The following is a 17,260-nucleotide window of genomic DNA, read 5'->3' on the forward strand; positions in this document are numbered from 1 at the left end:
CCATGGCGATTCTATTTTCTACTCGCATGCTCGGCCAGAGCTCGACAATGATCAATTGAGCTGCCAACATGAGCCTTCAGCGCGCGGATGGCGCTGCAACGGCCCTCCTCAGGCTGTCAACCGCCTGGAGGCGAAGCGCCGCCTCAGCGACAACCCGATCCGGAGCCTGGCGCATGCGCATCCTGGGCCGCGGCTTGAGCTCAGCTCGCAACTCGACCGACGATGGCGGTGCCGCTGCGAAGCGAGGCAAGGCTGGGAAGCTGCCCGACGACGCGAGCGTGGCCGTCCTGGGAGGCGGCCTGACGGGCTTGACGACGGCGTATTACCTGGCCAAGTGGCTGCCGGCGACGGCCAAGATTACGCTGCTCGAGGGCGGCGATCGGCTGGGCGGATGGATTAGGACGGACAAGGTGCCTGTCAAAGTCGGCGGCGTTGAGGGAGTGGTGAATTTCGAGCGTGGGCCGCGGTCGTTTTCGTCGTTGAACAAGAGCACTTGGCGGTTTGACGACTTGGTGCTCTGGGATCTGGTGCGTTTCTGCCTACGGGGAAGAGGCGACGTTCCAAGTGAAGAAGGAGAAAGCTAACGAGGTTGTGCTGCTTTTCATAGGCTCTCGACTTGGGTCTCAAAGTCGTCTCGCCTCCCGATCAACCACGATACATCTACTATCCCGACCATCTCGTGCCGCTCCCTCCACATACTAGCCTGGCTTCATTCGCCAGCGAGCCCGTCGTTCTCGAGTCCCTATGGGCCGGGTTCGGATACGTGATGCGACGGCTCTTCAGCAGAAAAGACGGCGTGCCCGTCCAAGACCTCTCCATCGCCGACTGGATCTATCACATCACGGGCAGCAAAGCCGTGGCCGAGAACCTGGCCTCAGCCATGGTCCACGGCATCTACGGCGGCGACATCTACACCCTCAGTGCGCGGAGCGTCCTCGACCGCTTCTACTGGGTGCATTACCTGCCGGCTCTGGGGCCCAACGTCCGACACATGGCCATCTCGGAGCAGACGTTTATGGAGGCCATGGGCCAGGATCCGCAGATCCGGAAGCTTGCGCAGCAGCCGAGGGGTGCGCTGTTGAACTTTGGCGAGATGGGCATGGAGACGTTGCCGATTGCGCTGGGAGATGCTCTCAAGGGCCAGGCGAATGTCGAGGTTAAGCTTAATGCCAAGGTTACCGATATTGACTACGACTCGGAGACTGAGCTCATCAAGGTACGACCTCACAACTAACGTATATATACACTCATTCTCGCTAACGCCTCGAAATCCAGATCACAACCAGCCAAAACTCGTCTGAGAAGTACCACAAAGTCATCTCTACCCTGCCCTCCCAGCACCTCGCCCGCATCACCGACGACATCCCCAGCCTCGGCTCCTCGCACGCAGTCTCCATCATGACCGTCAACATCTGGTACCCCCAGACAAACCTCAAGCCTCCAGGCTTCGGCTACCTCATCCCCCTCTCCGTACCCGCCGAGCAGAACCCCGAGCGCGCCTTGGGTGTCTTCTTCGACTCCGACGTTGGCGTCCGAGGGGCCAACGAGCCCGCCGGCACGAAGCTCTTCGTCCTCATGGGCGGCCACTACTACGACGGCAACAAGGAGCACGGCCCGACGGTCCGCGTCCCCTCCGAGGAAGAGGCCATCCAGCAGGCAAAGGCCGTCCTCGAGCGCCACCTCGGCATCCCCCAGTCCACGCCCTGCTTCGCCATGGCCCGCCTCGCCGGCGAGTGCATCCCGCAGTACAGCCGCGGCCACCAGGACACCATGGCCGCCGCCGACCAGGAGCTGCACGACGGCTTCAAGGGCAGGCTCGCCGTCGCGGGAGGCTCGTACACCAAGATTGGCGCCATGGGTGCCCTGCGCAACGGCTACGATATCGCCAACACCGTTGCTAGGGAGAATTGGCTCACCACGGGCCTGGAGCAGCTGGAGTTTCCGACGCAGTTCTGCGGCGTGCCGACGGAGAGGATTCCCGTCAGGAGGTTTTCTAGAAGGTAAATTAACAAAGGGGGGTTATCTGTACGAAACTTCTTCCTCTGTTATCATTATATAGATGGGGGGAAACGAAAAGGGGGGGAAGTACATATCAAAAGCTGGGTTGGTTTCGCCAGCATTCACCACTTCTCATCACCATAGCATAGACTTTCGCATTGGACGCTTAAAAATATATATATAAAACAGGGGCATTAGAACCAAAGCAGGATCCCGCCGCACGTTATGCACATAACATTAATTACCAGACATCTATCTCATAATACAAGCCGCCTCCAGTTCTTCCGCCCAATGCTTTGAGTTGCCAAAAAAAGAAAAACCGTCAAATCCAAAGAAGCCAGTAGCCCCTATTCCCCAGTCGTCGCGCAATCATCCTCTCAAGCACCACCCTTTCAACGTCCCGCCAGTTCACTTCAGCCCCAAAGAGCGAGAAACATGATAATCTTCTTTTTATCGGCCAAAAGGGGGAGAGAAAAGAGAACAGAGTGAAAGAAAAAAAAAAAGACAAATGATTATAGAAGCCCGGTCCGCCCCCCCTTCCAATGTAGATTACTCTGGCTGATGATGCTCCCATTATCCAAATTCTCTCGCTGCGTAGTGAGCTTTTTTGCACGTTTCACTCGAGGTATCATTAGGCGAAAGAAGAAAAAAAAAATAGACAAGAAAGGAGCAAGAGAAAAAAAAGCACGAATGCCGCAAGTTCCCCCCTTGATACCGAACCGACCAAACCCCCCTTCCAAGCCTCGTCACAGCCTTTTTGGTTCTTTGCAACCCGTCCCCCCCGTTTTTGATATATCAAGTCTTGACGGGAAACTCTCCGCAAGATAGTCGTCTCGTTCGTGGAGAGTAGATACATATATATATATATATATATATAGATATATATACCCATGCTTTATACCGTCGTAAGATCCTCCTTGCGACCTTGTAGTTAGTCTAATGTTATCACCTCTGCTTTCACGCCGCCGGGTGGTATTGACGGTGCATGTACAACTCCTCGAATCGCAGCATCAATCGCAAGCAGCATGTCCATGACAGCCTCATTAGACTGAGCTGCTGCGCCGCTGGTTAGACCAAGCCAGTTGCTCCCGTTCTTCCCTTTGCCTTCCCACACAGCTTTCAAAGCCTGGTCGAAATCGTCGGCTACGGCGTTGGTAGTAGACCGCCAAGCGTGCCACCACCCTTCACCACGGCGGGCCTTCATTCGGGCATCGATGGAAATGCTCCTCTTGGTCTTGTCTCCAGGTTGACCTGTCGCAAGGTCCTTATACTTGAGATTGATCCACGTCATGGATTTCATGCTAAAGTCCAGTCGGCCCTGACCCTTCATAAACAGCTCAGCCCACTGAGCGTCCAGCTGGACCAGAGCCTTCATGGCGTGTAATGACATGGGAAGCCAGGCCATCAGTAGGCCGATACCACCTTCTGTGCTGGCCAAATTCCTCGCGAGATCGATAACCCGGACATGGGGGTTATCCTTCTCCATGTGAATATCGATGTCTTCGCTGGATAGATCCATCTTCACTCTCCATAGTTCGCGATCTGGGGGAGGAGCGACAGTTTCCCCATCCGGCGACGGGGGTAGCGGCGAGCCATAGCAAAACACAACTCCCTTCAACGTGATCGATTCGCTAACGATTGACCCCTTGGCGTTCTCCATAGCTTCGAGAAAGCTGACGAATCTGTCGATTGCCTTGATTCGCGACTTGAGAATGTCAAAAACCGGCTCAGTGACGCGACGCTGGACTTGTAAGACGAATTCGCCCCTCTCAGGGTTATAGGAGACATTCTGATCCACCACGCCCTTCAGGGCCAAGAATCTTGTTGGTCGTCGGACTCTAATCACCACATCCGAGGTGCAAACCAGGTGATGAGTTGTTGTGTAGCCCCCTTCGCTGGTCTCTTCACGCCTGGACTCTGAGTGAACACCCTTGAAATTGATTGCCACCATATTTTCCGCCCACGGTTCCATAGACGAGGGAGAGATTCCCGCCTTCAGCCGTAATAACGAAAGTACCTGCGGATCTTCGTTCAATCCAAAAGCGCTGGAATGCTGTGAGTTTACTTCGTCCGCGTCTTCTTGCGTTACTGTCGGGAATATGGCTGAAAGTGCCACTTCGATAGATGGCATTCTGACTTGCTGAGGTAGAGATAAATCGATGCTTCCGTTCGATTGGCACTTAACCCTACGCCGATGCAACTCCCTCATATCGACTGACTGAGTGATCATGCCACCTGCAAATAGATTCAGGTTATCCCAAAAACTACCTGACAGGTGAGGTGTTCCCTTGTTAAGTGGAAGCTTGGTATGGAATTTGGAGAAACCATTCGTTTGAGTAGAGTCCCTAAGAGTTCCTGGTTAGCCGCGAGAGAAGGAAAAAAACAAAATGGGGGAGCAAGAAAACATCAACCCAAAAGCGGCATATACTCACGTCTCGAGCAGCCACCATTCATCGCCTTCCAGGCTGAGAATCACTCCAACAAACCAGGCTGAACCCCATCCTCCGTGTTGTAGCCATAATGTACGGCTCCATCTCCGCATCTTGGTAATCGACCTCAACTCATCGACGTTTACGGGTGCTTTCCGGACAGACCAGCCCCGAGCGGTTCCCATTCTACCCAATTCATCTTCTATAATTGCGCATCGCAGGTGTTCCAAGAAGTTGACACCGTCTTCCGTTGGGTTTTTGCCATTGTTTAGCTGAAGCTCTGGCTGAATGGAAAACTTTGAATGTGGCTTCATGGCAAAGGCACCGCTTGTTGGCTCGATCAAGAGCGACACTGTGCCACCGTACCCTACTTGCAGGTTTAAGCAGGATGCCACCGGATCGGTTTTTGATACGTTTAGTACCACGCCGGTTTCGCGATTCTTAAACCTTGGTGCTGCAAGCAGCCCAGAGTGAATACTTGACAGGATGTGCTCGATGTGCCGTCCAACGACGTCTTTTAACAATGATTCCGCCGACAGATTCTCGGTATTCACCTCAATCTCGACGTCTTTGACCTCTTTACCATCGCGATACCACTTTGCTGCCAAGAAACTCGATGCCTTTGGATCTGTCCTGCCTCCCTGCTTGCGTCCGCTGTTTACCGCTACGATGATCCAATTTTTCAGACCAGTAGCGGGTGAACGGGACGTCCAGTATTGGATGGACAAGGCTCTGTTTAGAGGTTCCACTGCCAACGTGCCAGTCCACGATGTTCGGCTCAGCTGCAAGGCTTGACGCTTCAGCTCATTAATCTTGGTGGTTAGGACGTATTCGTGCAAAAATTGATAACAACCGGTTAATCCATCCTTTGCTAGCGCCTCGTTTACGCAGTTCTCAAGCGGAGTTCGTAACGAGTCAGGAAGTGATAGTGCGGCCGGTCGAAAGGCAAATCTGAAGTCGATGAACCAAAACTGCTTCTCGAAATCTTCGTCTGCAATCGTCAAATCCACCTCGAATTCTCCAGCAACTTTGAAAGTGACCCGGCCTGATCCAATCGTGTATTTTCGGAACTGATGCGGAATTTTGTCAAAATCGTCAAGGTTTAGCCGCAGAGATAGCAACGTATCCAGATCACCAATGCCCCTCAGCTGCTCCTCTGTTGTCAAAGGGGGTGGCTCAATGTATTGAAGCTAGAGACATGAGTTTGTAAGAAAAAGAACCAATCTTAGTAGTTTGTAGTTATAAGGGGTTTCCACTTACGTCTGGCATCCACGGCGCCGTTCCAGTGGAAAGGACTTGTAGTGCCGTTTTGAGATCAGGGCTCGGCATTCGGGCATACGTCAAGTCCCGCTTCACATTGATGATGCTATCCAGGGCCGTATCGTAAAGGACCCGTTGTCGGTCGAGATGGAATTTGAGATCGATAAGTTTGCTGACCATGGAAGCCTTCCTGCTCCATTCCACGATGACTAGTGCTTTAACCCATTTTGCATGCATATCCTGGATGAAATGTAGTAACATGGCCTTCTTCCTAAGGTTTTCGCCCGAAGTGTCATCTGGAGCGCTCTGAGTGTAGTTTGTATTCCCATTCGTGGCAGCAGCAGGAAGTGGCAGTTTGGCCAGCTCGGCGATCTTGTCTTGTAGCATGTTGTGCGTAGACTGAGCGAGTCGTGTCAGGAGGAGGGAGAGCGGAACGAAGCCCTGAGTAATGTGGACGATTTCATCAGGAAGGTTGTTCATCCGCGAAACTTGCTCGGTCGGAGAATTTGATCGAGCCTCGCCCGCGGCCCCCCCTCCATTGACGGCATTGCTCCCATTGTTGGCTGTAGTTGTAGCTGGTGCCTTTCCCTTGTCTGGCGCGACTCGCGGCCCGTCAATGCTCTTGACACCGTTAATGCCGTTTACGGCCGAGTCCTTGTGGTGGTCGGAAAGTGCGCCATTCTGGCCTCCACTGTCCATCTTGACGACGCCAGGCATTTATCGAGCTGTGGAAGCGAAATCGCCGCAGCCCCCACGCAGAAACTGATACTGCCCAACACCACGCCCCCTGACGACACAATCGGCCTGGCTTGCGAGAGAGATGTCAAACTACCGCGCGCGTATCATGGAAGGGTGATGTTCTGCCTCTTTATGAAGGGCGGCAGTGGAGCATGACCGTCGAGGTCGTCTGCACCGATGCGGACGGTCGGAGGCGCGTTGGAAACGAGTTCGCATATAAATTCAAAGGCCGCGCTGGGGGACTCAAGCAGCTATTCTCGAAGACGCTGCTAGGAATCAGAGTTCTCGATAGATGTCGCAACAGGATCAGCAACGGCCGAGGGCGTCTGCACGTGTTGGATGGCTCGGTTGGATTATGGGCCTTTCGCGAGAGAAAGCGGCACGGAAGCAGCCGAGAGGGCGTGAACGCGGCTTGAATTCAGGCACCGAATGTTTCGAGGCTCGGCGATACTGGCGGTGCTCGGATCAGTGCACCTGAGGTGGGAGGAGGATGAAATACAGGCGCGGATTGGGTCGTGGTCGGGGGTTGAGGATGATGCGCCAACAAAGCCGCCCTTCTCCGTTTTCAAAGATTCGAGGTAACACGGGCAAGGCGGACGCCGAAAGCTACGGCGGATCACGTGAGTTTGCGCACGGACCAGATGGACTTGAGAAGCGCCCACAACCACTGCCCGACACGAGGTACCTGAACGGTCGCATCTTAGCCAGCAATCCGGCTGGTGGTTCCGATCAGTTCATGGCAGCGCTATATAGCCTAAAAGTTGGGTAGAATGCGGGATTGGCAAAGGAGCATGGAAACTTGACCTTGTATAGCAATTCTAAAAGCAATCAAGCAGTCAATTCATTGATTGTATAGTACGGTGCACGGGTAATAACTGCTATTGATGGGGTTATTTTGTTGAACTACCACACGAACCTCTCCTACTAGGTAAGGCACAGCGACATCTTCACTTGGCAAATACTGCAACAAAGAAGTTGGACCCTGGAACGCGCTTCAGGGGAAAAAAATAGTCATCTAGGTTTTTTATTTTCTTCATATTGCGAAATAGAAGCTTCAATTCTTATAATCCAGTACGTGCCACTGCAGCTTAGACGACGCTCAACTTTTTATGAAACCATACCACCTCACAGCCATGTTCCGCCCGAGACCCATGATACGTCCAATGCATTATATTTGGGGACGATATATATAACAAAGATTTTTTTGGTTTTAACTGCAACAATTGTTACTACGCTTGTTCCATCTAGGAATCCAAGGCAATACATGTCAAACATTGTGCAATGCAACAGCACCAGCCACTTACAACTTGGTAGGAGGGGCAGCCGAGGTTGTCGGCCATTGGTAGCCCGCAGCATCGCTGAACTTGTATCCATACGATGCTGTGAAATCATCCAAAACAGCGGGGCCACGAGAGCCTATACCGACGGATTAGTTTGAAGCTCAGCTCGGCCAGGCCGTAAACATGTCCGGGGATTGGGCAAAGATGAGGTCGGAACTTACCATAGGGGTACTCCATAGGGATAATCTCCTTGTTGTCTTCCAGGTAGTGCAGCAGGGGAGTGAACATGCGCCAGCTAGCATCCAGCTCGTCGTCACGAACAAAGTTGGAGTGGTCGCCCTTCAAGCAGTCGAGGACAAGTGACTCGTATGCCTCGGGGATCTTGAGGTCCGAGAATCGGCGTCTGTAGGTAAGGTCAAGCTCGGTAACGACAGTCTGGGTGCTGAGTCCGGGAAGCTTAGAGTTCATCTTGATGTAGACACTCTCGTTGGGCTGAATGCGCATAACAAGCTCGTTCCGTGGAATGTCCTTGAAGATGCCCGAGGTAACGTCCTTGAACTGGATACGGATCTCCGTCTTTTGCTCGTTGAGGGCTTTGCCAGCCTTCATGATGAATGGAACGCCGTCCCATCGCTCGTTCTTAATGTAAGCGACAAGGGCGCAGAATGTTGGGCATCGAGAGTCCTTGGGCACAGTGTCGTCCTCCTTGTACGACGGCTTGCTGCCATCCAACGACCTTCCATACTGTCCAATGATGACGTTCTTGGGCTCAATAGCAGGCATGGCTCGGAGGACACGGACCTTTTCATCTCGAATATCCTCGGAGTCGAACGAGATGGGGCGCTCCATGGCCAGGAGAGTGAGGACCTGGAGAAGATGGTTTTGCATGACATCTCGGATAATGCCAAACTCGTCAAAGTAGCCTCCACGACCCTCGGTGCCAAAGGGCTCCTTGAAGGTGATTTGCACATTGTCGATGTGGTGTCTGTTCCAGGTAGCACCAAGGAAGGAATTGCCGAAGCGCATGATGAGAATGTTCTTGACCATCTCCTTACCGAGGTAGTGGTCGATACGGTAGAGCTCCTCTTCCTTCCAGTCGGGCTCGAGAGACTTCTGCAGCTCGCGAGAGCTGGCAAGATCCTTGCCGAAGGGCTTCTCAATCTACAGGCAAGTGATTAGGCGGAGAACAGCGAAAAAGGAATGAAATAATAAGGCAGAAGTATGCCATCAACTTACAATGACACGAGCGATGCCCCTGGTTGGGTAGCAGCACCGCTTCAGGTGCTGGGAGACAATGGTAAAGACACTGGGAGGCAGCGCCATGTAGAACAGGCGGTGCGCCTCTGGCCATCCCTTCTCCAAGTCCTTGAGGTGGTTGTCCAAAACAGCAAAGGACTCATCCTTGTCGTACTGGCCGGAAATGTAGGTGCACAGGCTGGCGAACTCCTCAAGCTGCTTCTCAATCTCCGGGGTAGGCGTCTTGATGTATGACTTCACCCGTCGCAGGTACTCCTCGTGGTCCATCTTTGTCCGGGCATATCCGACGATCTTGACGCCCTTGGGCAGAAATTGGTTTCGGTACTATTAGTTGTCAGGTAAGCAAGCTGGTGCACATCTCGACGCCGGCGTTTGTCTGCAAAAAAAAAACCAAAAAAACGCATAGCCTATTCTGTGGTCACGATTGGGCTGCTTACCAGGCCAAAGAGCGCGGGGTACTGCGAAGTGCTTGTGTCAGCGCAAAGAGATGCAAAACAACGATGGGACAAGACGGCTCACCGTCTTCTTCTTAGCAAGATCTCCGGAGGCACCGAGGACGATAATCGTCGTGTTCTCCTTGAGCTCGAGCGTTTGGCTGCGTCGCAATTGTTAGCAAACCGTACTCTTTGCGGATGCTCTTTTTTCTTTCTCGATGCCAAAGTTTGGCTCAACCCCGCCGTGCACTGAAGCTTGTCGGCGCAGTGACGATAGCTGGTGTCATGGTGGGGTTGCCGGTACTTACGGCTGGGTGTGGTCCATTGCTGCGGTTTGCTCTGGATTCGGGCTGGATATAGTAGGTACCGCGGGAAGCTGAAAACTGTATCAAGTGCGTGTTGGGCGTGCAAGAGAGTGTCTAAACAGACAACCGGTTTGGCTTGGGACGAAGATTGGAGGTGCAGGCGCCGGTCCAAGATCAAGGTTCAGCGTTGGGTTGGGGAGGGAAGAGGGAGCTTGAGGATCGGAGGGGGAGACGCGGTGGGCTTGCTTGGTTTTTTAGGCGACGGGGTTATAAAGCGCTGACGGAGTTTGGAGCTCTAGCAGTACAGCGTCAAGTGCTCCAGTTAGCGCAGTCCTGCTAGAGCGCCCCTCAGTGCACTTCTCCGTCGGTGCCGTCAGGAACCTTGACCTTGCTTGGCTGCAAAGTCATCAGGAAGCTCGGAGTGCTGCTAGCCGCACTGCGATAGTCACGTAGCCTTCGAGGGACCTTCTCCACCATCCAGCACGTTAGTAATTTGCCCGGCTTGAGTCTACCGGGACAAGATGGGGGTTCGCTGGGAGCCCAGCGTAGGCGATACCGGGCGGATGCCAACGGCCAAGAGAACGAGGCCAGAGGTTTACGGCATTGAAGTCGGGTATCTGATGAAGGGACTGGGGTTGGATACAGCACACAGCACAGTTGCATGTCTACCTGAATTGCAAACCACTACTATTGTCAAGTATAGCACAACGGGACATTCATTCATTCATTCAACCGGCACCTACCTATCACGGCTGTAGCATCTGCATAGTAATTGCCCAGTTGCGTCCATTCTTACTTTGCTTCTCATGGGTAAGTGACAAATGTGAGCACCGTATGCCTATTTCGTACTGAGGGGGTCACCCGCAGATTGAGTTGCAGATAACGCCGCAACTAAACACCAATTGCCCAAAATGGCCATATTTGCATCCCCTAGCACTCGCCAAGAGCACAAGAAGATTCGGGACGGGAACATTATTATTCATTGTTAAAAATCTTTTGTCGTTTTCTAGTCATGCATCACCCCTTGGGAAGCCATGCTGCTTACAAAGTATTTGATGGGAGAATCCACCTACATATGTATGCGCGGAAGGAAGGGAATGCAGAGGAAGGGGGAAAAAAGCGCAGCATAGAACTTGACGGATGTTCCCGATGCTTGTCTTGACTGGGCCGAGCGAGCAGCCAGCCTGTCTACTGTACCAGACAAGTTGTAGAACCCGGCCTCTTATCCCGAGTTCCAGAGACATCAGGTGGTGCTTCTGTTCGGTTCTCAGCGCCTTGTTGCCGCTACCACGGGATTTCTAATTCCGCTGGAAGCGCAGCAACCCCCCAGCACCGCACCAGTAGACCGAAGAGTGAGTATACGGCAGTGACTGTACATACAAGATTCTGCGAGTAATACCTCATATGGGAGGGATTGGTAATCTTACTTCTGCCTGTTTCATGGTCTGGTCGCCCCGGCTTGCCTCATGGAGCCGGGAACTTTTAGACGGCCTGTGGTTGATCAGTCGCCGCATCTTCCGAGAACAACCCGGGCCGGACTAGGAGAGGCCTCGGCGATTTTTGGCACAATGAATGGAACACTGGAAACTTTGTCCGAGCAGCCATCCATGCTGGTGATGTACCACTAGCAATAGCCATCCCATCCATATAACTTGCCTACTTCTGCTTCATGTCTTTTTGTCTTGTGTCTCTCTTTTCCCCCCGTTTGCTGGGTTTTTTTATCCTGTTTTGTGCCAATGCCCAGAACTCAGTCAGTCCGTTCAAATACACAGTCTCCATAGCCGAGTTTCATCTTGATGTGTGATAGCCTAACTATCATGGATTGCCTAGTGTCTGTGCATTTACCCAGGTAGGTAGTCGGCCTACCGCAAGTGACGTATGATCCCGTGGGCATAGAGATGGACAATTAATGGATCAAGATCTAAGAGAATAAGAGAGCATCGCTGAATGATTTGATCAATGTTATGCAAGCGAGGGGCTGAGCACTCAGCCGGCTATTTGAGTGAAGAGGACAACGGTGACCAATGGTTAATCCCCGCGGCCCCCAACAATTCTCTCGTCTTCCAGCTTGGGAAGAGTGACACGTTAGTATCTAGCTTGGCAACAGATTCAAGAAAGGAAAAATCATTTCCCGGAGACCATGATATCTTAGAGAGATCTAAGCAGGAAGACCGTCGTCTGCACGGAGAGTAGGGCGAATTATTTGCATCAAAATGCATGCTTTTCCCAAACAGGCTAGCTGATGGAAGACTCTAGCGAGAAAACGAAGTGTGGCTAGGTATCGATATCTCAAATCGCAGGAAATGGGGCGCTTTGGACATTTCAGCCACAGTCGCTTGTTAACTAAAATGCCCTAAGCCACCACGTGATGCCGAGGGCTCAAATTTTCGTGCTAGAGCCACCACAACACGATATCGCATCCACCCCGTTGCCATCAGTTCGACATCACGACAAACGACGAGCACCATACCTCCTTGTATATCGGTTACTTGAGAGGGCGGAAGCTACACAACAGACACGATGCCTTCCGAAAGTGGTCACAGATGTGAGTTGCCTTACCGATGGACTTTGCGAAATTAGCATCTGATTGTACTAACTTTCCGGCAGTATACGTCAAGTAAGTAATTGCGATCGCGAATTCCGAATGGCAGCGGAGAAGGAGGAGGGAATCACGGAGAAGGAATGGGAGAGATGGGTGCCTTTTTGGCTTTGACGAGAATCGCCTCATCACGGCGCGAAACACGTTCCCCCTCGAAATCTCCCGAACTGCTTTGCACCACCAGATCCGAAAGAAACCGAACGTTGGCTAACAGAGATCACCATAGGGGACGTCACCTGAGCTACCAGCGCTCTCGTAACATCACCCACCCTGGCACCAGCCTGATCAAGATCGAGGGTGTTGACAGCACAAATGCTGCCAAGTACGTTTCACAATCTTCGATCGCTGAATGACGGGGAGGGCAGCAGTACTAACGTCAATGCGAAAAACAGCTTCTACCTCGGCAAGAAGGTTGCCTTCGTCTACCGTGGCCAGAAGGAGATCCGCGGCACCAAGATCCGCGTGATCTGGGGCAAGGTTACCCGACCCCACGGTAATAAACTATCCTCGTCACTGATTCCATTTTCGATCCAACTAACGCTCTTCAACCAGGTAACTCTGGCGTTGTCCGCGCCAAGTTCGCCAAGCCTCTTCCCTCAAAGTCTTTCGGTGCTTCCGTTCGCGTCATGCTGTACCCCTCGTCGATATAAATCGGATTTCGGATTGGAGTTGTGAGGGCGGTTCTCATTTGGTTGCATTGGTCGAGGCAAGGATAAAGCATATCGCCTTGCTTTGAGGCAGACAATTTAAAAATCGTCAAATTCCCAACTTCGAAAGGGCCTTGGGCATCTGTGACTTGACGTATGTGGCAGAAAATTTTGCGAACTGCAAAGATGGAGACTCGAAACGAAACGAACAGAGGCTGTGGCAGACCAATTCTTCTTCTTTCTTCTTTTTTTTCCCCTCCCCTCCAAAAATTGGCGCCTGTCTTGATACTCGGTCTCTGGGCTTTTTTCTTCTCGTGTATCCATCCAGCAGGAACTGCCCATCTCATGATGGCTCGCAATTCAAAGGAATTGCGCATAAAAAAAGAAAACAAAGAAAAATGATACACGACAGATGGCGGGGTATTCGTGATGCGATACCTGCTTGGTGTTTTATATTGGCTTTAATGGATTTTGCACTGCAGAGCGACAGTCCCAGTCGCCTGTCCACGGTAGTTCTCACATAGAGAAGATAGCCGTTGGTTTATTCTTATGACTTCACTGCTGCTCTGTCTCCTCCAATTCGTTCCATTGCAATTCCTTTGGAGATTTTGCAAGTCCACCAATGTTAAGATGAATGCAATAGCCCTTGAAAGGAAACACGATGAACCCAATCTAAGATGTAGTCTCCCGAATCCCAATGAGACCAATTCTTCTCAGGTCAGAACTGTCGGAGGTATATGCGGCAGGGTAGTAACAGGCAGAGACAATACCGCTGCTCTCTTGGTTCCTTTGGATCTTGATCCATTAGTTGTCAATCAATCTCAATACCCATGGAATCATACGTCACTTTCAATACTCATGGCAGAGTAGTTGACATGCTGTTTCAATGGTAGAACAATGGTTGTTGCCATACTGAACTATTGGCTACCCAACAGAAATTCATGATTCCTACTTAAAAGACAGAGAGATATTACTGGCCATCTTCACATGACAACTAGGTACCCAACATGAATGTCATCCAATATAAGGAAACATCGCTACGTAACACGATTTAGAACAAAGATAACATTGATTCAACAGTATAACAAGACTAAGATTCACACATCGAACGAAGAAGTTATAGCAAAGACTAGATCGAGTCAATGTTGAAGTCCATATCGTAAAAATATATATATCAAACACCCTTACATAGCATATGACCCGAGTAAAGACACCAAACTGCCCACATATATCAGCATACGGTTATACAACACAGTATGCAGTCTAATCCACCAGATGGGGGGGCTCAACAGTCTTCACGAACTGGCATGCAAATGAGAGAGCAGAACAATAAGTCAGCATCACAATTTACATTCCACACACTCGCCTATCTCTAGACTTACTCAAGTACCAATATTCAGCAGCAGTAACCTCTTGGATCACCTTCAACAGTATCTAAATCGATATTTCGTAGACAAACATTGTAGTGCGGCATGAACTATTCATTCCGTGATTCTCATCTACAAGACACCAACCAAAGTCAATAGGTAATGACAGACACCGCCACGCACTTTGACTTTGGAAAGACCCCCAAGTTCATGTACGCGCGCAAAATTATCAAAGACAGTCACGTCAAATTCCACAGAAAGTCCGTGGTGAGACACCGAAGATTCCAGTGACGCCCAAAGAATGATTCTCAGCCCGCGTGCGACATCAAATGTCTCAAATAAGCACGCTTAAGCTATAAGCACACTCCCGTTATTTTGAGTCAAAAGAGGATCAACACGATGTCTATGAAACCTTGTGACAAAGAAGAAAAGAGAGAGAGAAAAAAAGAAAATTGTGGCGAGGGAAAGCCCTCGGTCTCTTCCCCGCGTGGCTAACAATCAGCTCACATGCCTTATGGCTTATGGAGACGCCGAAACGTTCAACTCTAAATTCAATTCCTGGAGTTTATGTATTTCGGTATTACATGTTTTGCCGCTGTGGGAAAGGGGCAGCTTCAGTACAAAGGGTCAATCTCTTGACACGCTTCTCAGGCTTCACAGAACCTGGACACACAGCCTCGGGCTCAGTTGCAATGTAAAGCACAGTGCGTACGGAATATGTTCTCCGTACCTGTTATGCTTACAACAAATGAAAAACAAAGATTGCCAATGGAAAACTAGGCTGGCCGCAGAAGCCACCGCCAACTCACGCACTTGCGCAACGCCGAGCCCACGTCTCTGAATGGATTGGGCGGATTGGCCAGGCAAGGTAACCTAGTCCCTGCAACTCTGTTCCCCCTCAAATCCTGTGTGTGCGATTGTGCGCTCGCATGTGCCGAGACAAGAAACAACAACAAAACAGGCTCATTGTCCGGCAGGCTCGGGAGAGACGCCAACGTGTGGCTTGGGCATTGATGCATATCCCTTGATGCTGTTGTACTCCGTACTGGTAGCCCTGATTTATAGTTTGCATCGTATTAGTTGCTTCTCAGCCTTCGTGTTGGCAGTGTAAGAAAACGCCCAAGATGTCTTACAATCATGCTCAACTACTGTGGCTAGGACGCGCCACAGAAAAGATGGAATGCTTCTGGGAGAGGCGTCTGGAGAACCGCGCTGGCATTCATCCAACAGGAATAGAAACATAACGCCCGTCCTCTTGGGATATGATCGGCCCGTCCTAGTGTCACGGCTTCTGGACTAACATCCAGCCATTGCCCCTCAGTTACTGGGATTCACCGAGTCTTCTGGAGTAAACAAGAAAACAAATCAACGCATGAGGTCACTAGCTCTGGCCGAAGCACCTTTTAGCCGAGTAAACAAGGAGCTCAAGTCTGGTACGCGGAACCACTACGGGGACGAGTGCTTCCCAGAATAGTACCCGTACGGAGTACTCCATGGAATGATCGTCGATGGCCATTGTCTCGGGCATAACAAAAGGATTGAGGCAAGCCTGCCTAGTGGTAGACCCCCCTCCCCGGGCGTGGATCGACGATTCGAGATGGCGATGCTGTTTGGCTCCGGGGCAATGCAGCATGTCGCAAAAATGACAATTGCATTATGCCGGGGAGGGAATTCGCGACCATCAAGCTGATCCCACCGGGACATCCCATGAGTAGAGAACCAGAAAAAAAGGCATTCAATGTCCCTAGACGAAACAGCGCACCCTGGTAACTTCGAGGCACGATGAGGTGTAAGATACGTCAACGACATAGACGAGGGAGAAAGGGGATTGGTAGATGGCTTTTCGCGCGCCGTCTCTTCTAGGCTGGTACAATAATCAAATCAGCTTGGGCATGCCTGGCATTAGTGCGCTCATTTCGAGAGCCTAGTATTTCTTTTCTTCTTCTTTTTTTTTACCTCCTTTGAAGGATGTATCTCAACGCGCTCTCAATCAGCTCTGTGGAGTGGAATTGAGACAGAATGAAGCTGCGAATTCGATGGCTGCATGATGCCGTGATGCGTTCGTGGTATTACTCCGTATTCCAGAGGGGAAATGAATGATCGAGACTTACCCCATATAGCCCGGAGGACGAGGCTCATGGTAGACCAGGAGCTAAAAAAAAAAAAAAAAAAAAAAAAAAAGGTCGCTTGCAAGGTTGTTGGGGAAAGGGAGGGTGTGAGCAACGACAGAACACGAAGCCCGGTGCCGACGCTTGTCCAGGAACATGAGGGCACTCCTACTTGGCCGCGGCGCTATTGCCATACAGGTCGCACTGCCTGCGGGAGAATGCAGACTGATAACGGGATTTGAATTGTATCGCTCGTATATCCGTTGATGCATCATATCAACTTCGTAACGGCTCTTCGCAACCCATTCTGATGTTGTGGAATCAAGGGCAACCTGTGCAACACCTGACTCAAATTGCCATGTGTCTGGCCGAGCGCACGCTTGTACATGGTATGCGTGCCCCTCATGTTACACAGCATGCGAAATGGACGAGAAAACAAGATATCAGCAAGGTTGACTGCTGGGAGGTAGCCGGTGAGAGCGAGGGCAGCGGGCCCCTAGGCAATGGCATATCGTTAAGCTCAATAGCTCCTCTCCAAGCATTAAGGTTTGGTTCGAGGCCAATCTTGTCTCCGCCTTAAATTGCCTATCCCGGCCTTTTCCTGCCAGAATTCAATTGATTGACGATTGCGGGCTGGACGACAGCCCGGGAATGGGGCCAACGGTGGAAAAGCAAAAAGAGCGTGAGGCCGAAACCATTGTCAAGGGCATGGAGAATTGGCCGAGCTCGAGGCAGCTGGTGATACTAGGTGCTCCATAAATGCTCCGTACAAGCAGCCCTAGCAGACGTAACGTGAAAGGTAGCACTCCGTGGGCTGCTGGGGCACCGGACTGGGCAA

General features: G+C 51.4%; 4 protein-coding genes across 4 annotated transcripts; 2 read left to right on the top strand and 2 right to left on the bottom strand.

Moving 5' to 3' along the window:
- Nucleotides 1-68: 68 nt before the first annotated feature.
- On the top strand, nucleotides 69-2,004 carry Triagg1_9860 (uncharacterized protein; the record flags this gene model as incomplete). Its single annotated transcript, XM_062904864.1, has 3 exons — nucleotides 69-527; nucleotides 608-1,216; nucleotides 1,276-2,004. 3 exons carry the CDS (start codon nucleotides 69-71, stop codon nucleotides 2,002-2,004), a joined length of 1,797 nt encoding a protein of 598 aa, XP_062751202.1.
- A 925-nt stretch (nucleotides 2,005-2,929) lies between these two features.
- On the bottom strand, nucleotides 2,930-6,404 carry Triagg1_9861 (uncharacterized protein; the record flags this gene model as incomplete). The annotated part of the gene is made up of 3 exons (XM_062904865.1): nucleotides 2,930-4,343; nucleotides 4,431-5,617; nucleotides 5,688-6,404. The coding sequence occupies 3 exons, from the start codon at nucleotides 6,402-6,404 to the stop codon at nucleotides 2,930-2,932; spliced, it is 3,318 nt and encodes a 1,105-aa protein (XP_062751203.1).
- A 1,321-nt stretch (nucleotides 6,405-7,725) lies between these two features.
- Triagg1_9862 (uncharacterized protein) lies at nucleotides 7,726-9,721 on the bottom strand (the record flags this gene model as incomplete). Its single annotated transcript, XM_062904866.1, has 6 exons — nucleotides 7,726-7,841; nucleotides 7,927-8,866; nucleotides 8,942-9,286; nucleotides 9,400-9,420; nucleotides 9,482-9,557; nucleotides 9,705-9,721. 6 exons carry the CDS (start codon nucleotides 9,719-9,721, stop codon nucleotides 7,726-7,728), a joined length of 1,515 nt encoding a protein of 504 aa, XP_062751204.1.
- Nucleotides 9,722-12,221: 2,500 nt separating this feature from the next.
- Triagg1_9863 (uncharacterized protein) lies at nucleotides 12,222-12,950 on the top strand (the record flags this gene model as incomplete). The annotated part of the gene is made up of 5 exons (XM_062904867.1): nucleotides 12,222-12,246; nucleotides 12,309-12,318; nucleotides 12,527-12,622; nucleotides 12,693-12,793; nucleotides 12,853-12,950. The coding sequence occupies 5 exons, from the start codon at nucleotides 12,222-12,224 to the stop codon at nucleotides 12,948-12,950; spliced, it is 330 nt and encodes a 109-aa protein (XP_062751205.1).
- Nucleotides 12,951-17,260: the final 4,310 nt, after the last annotated feature.

Source organism: Trichoderma aggressivum (genome assembly GCF_033847375.1).
Source record: "Trichoderma aggressivum f. europaeum strain CBS 100526 chromosome Unknown scaffold_060, whole genome shotgun sequence".
NCBI classification, from domain to species: domain Eukaryota; kingdom Fungi; phylum Ascomycota; class Sordariomycetes; order Hypocreales; family Hypocreaceae; genus Trichoderma; species Trichoderma aggressivum.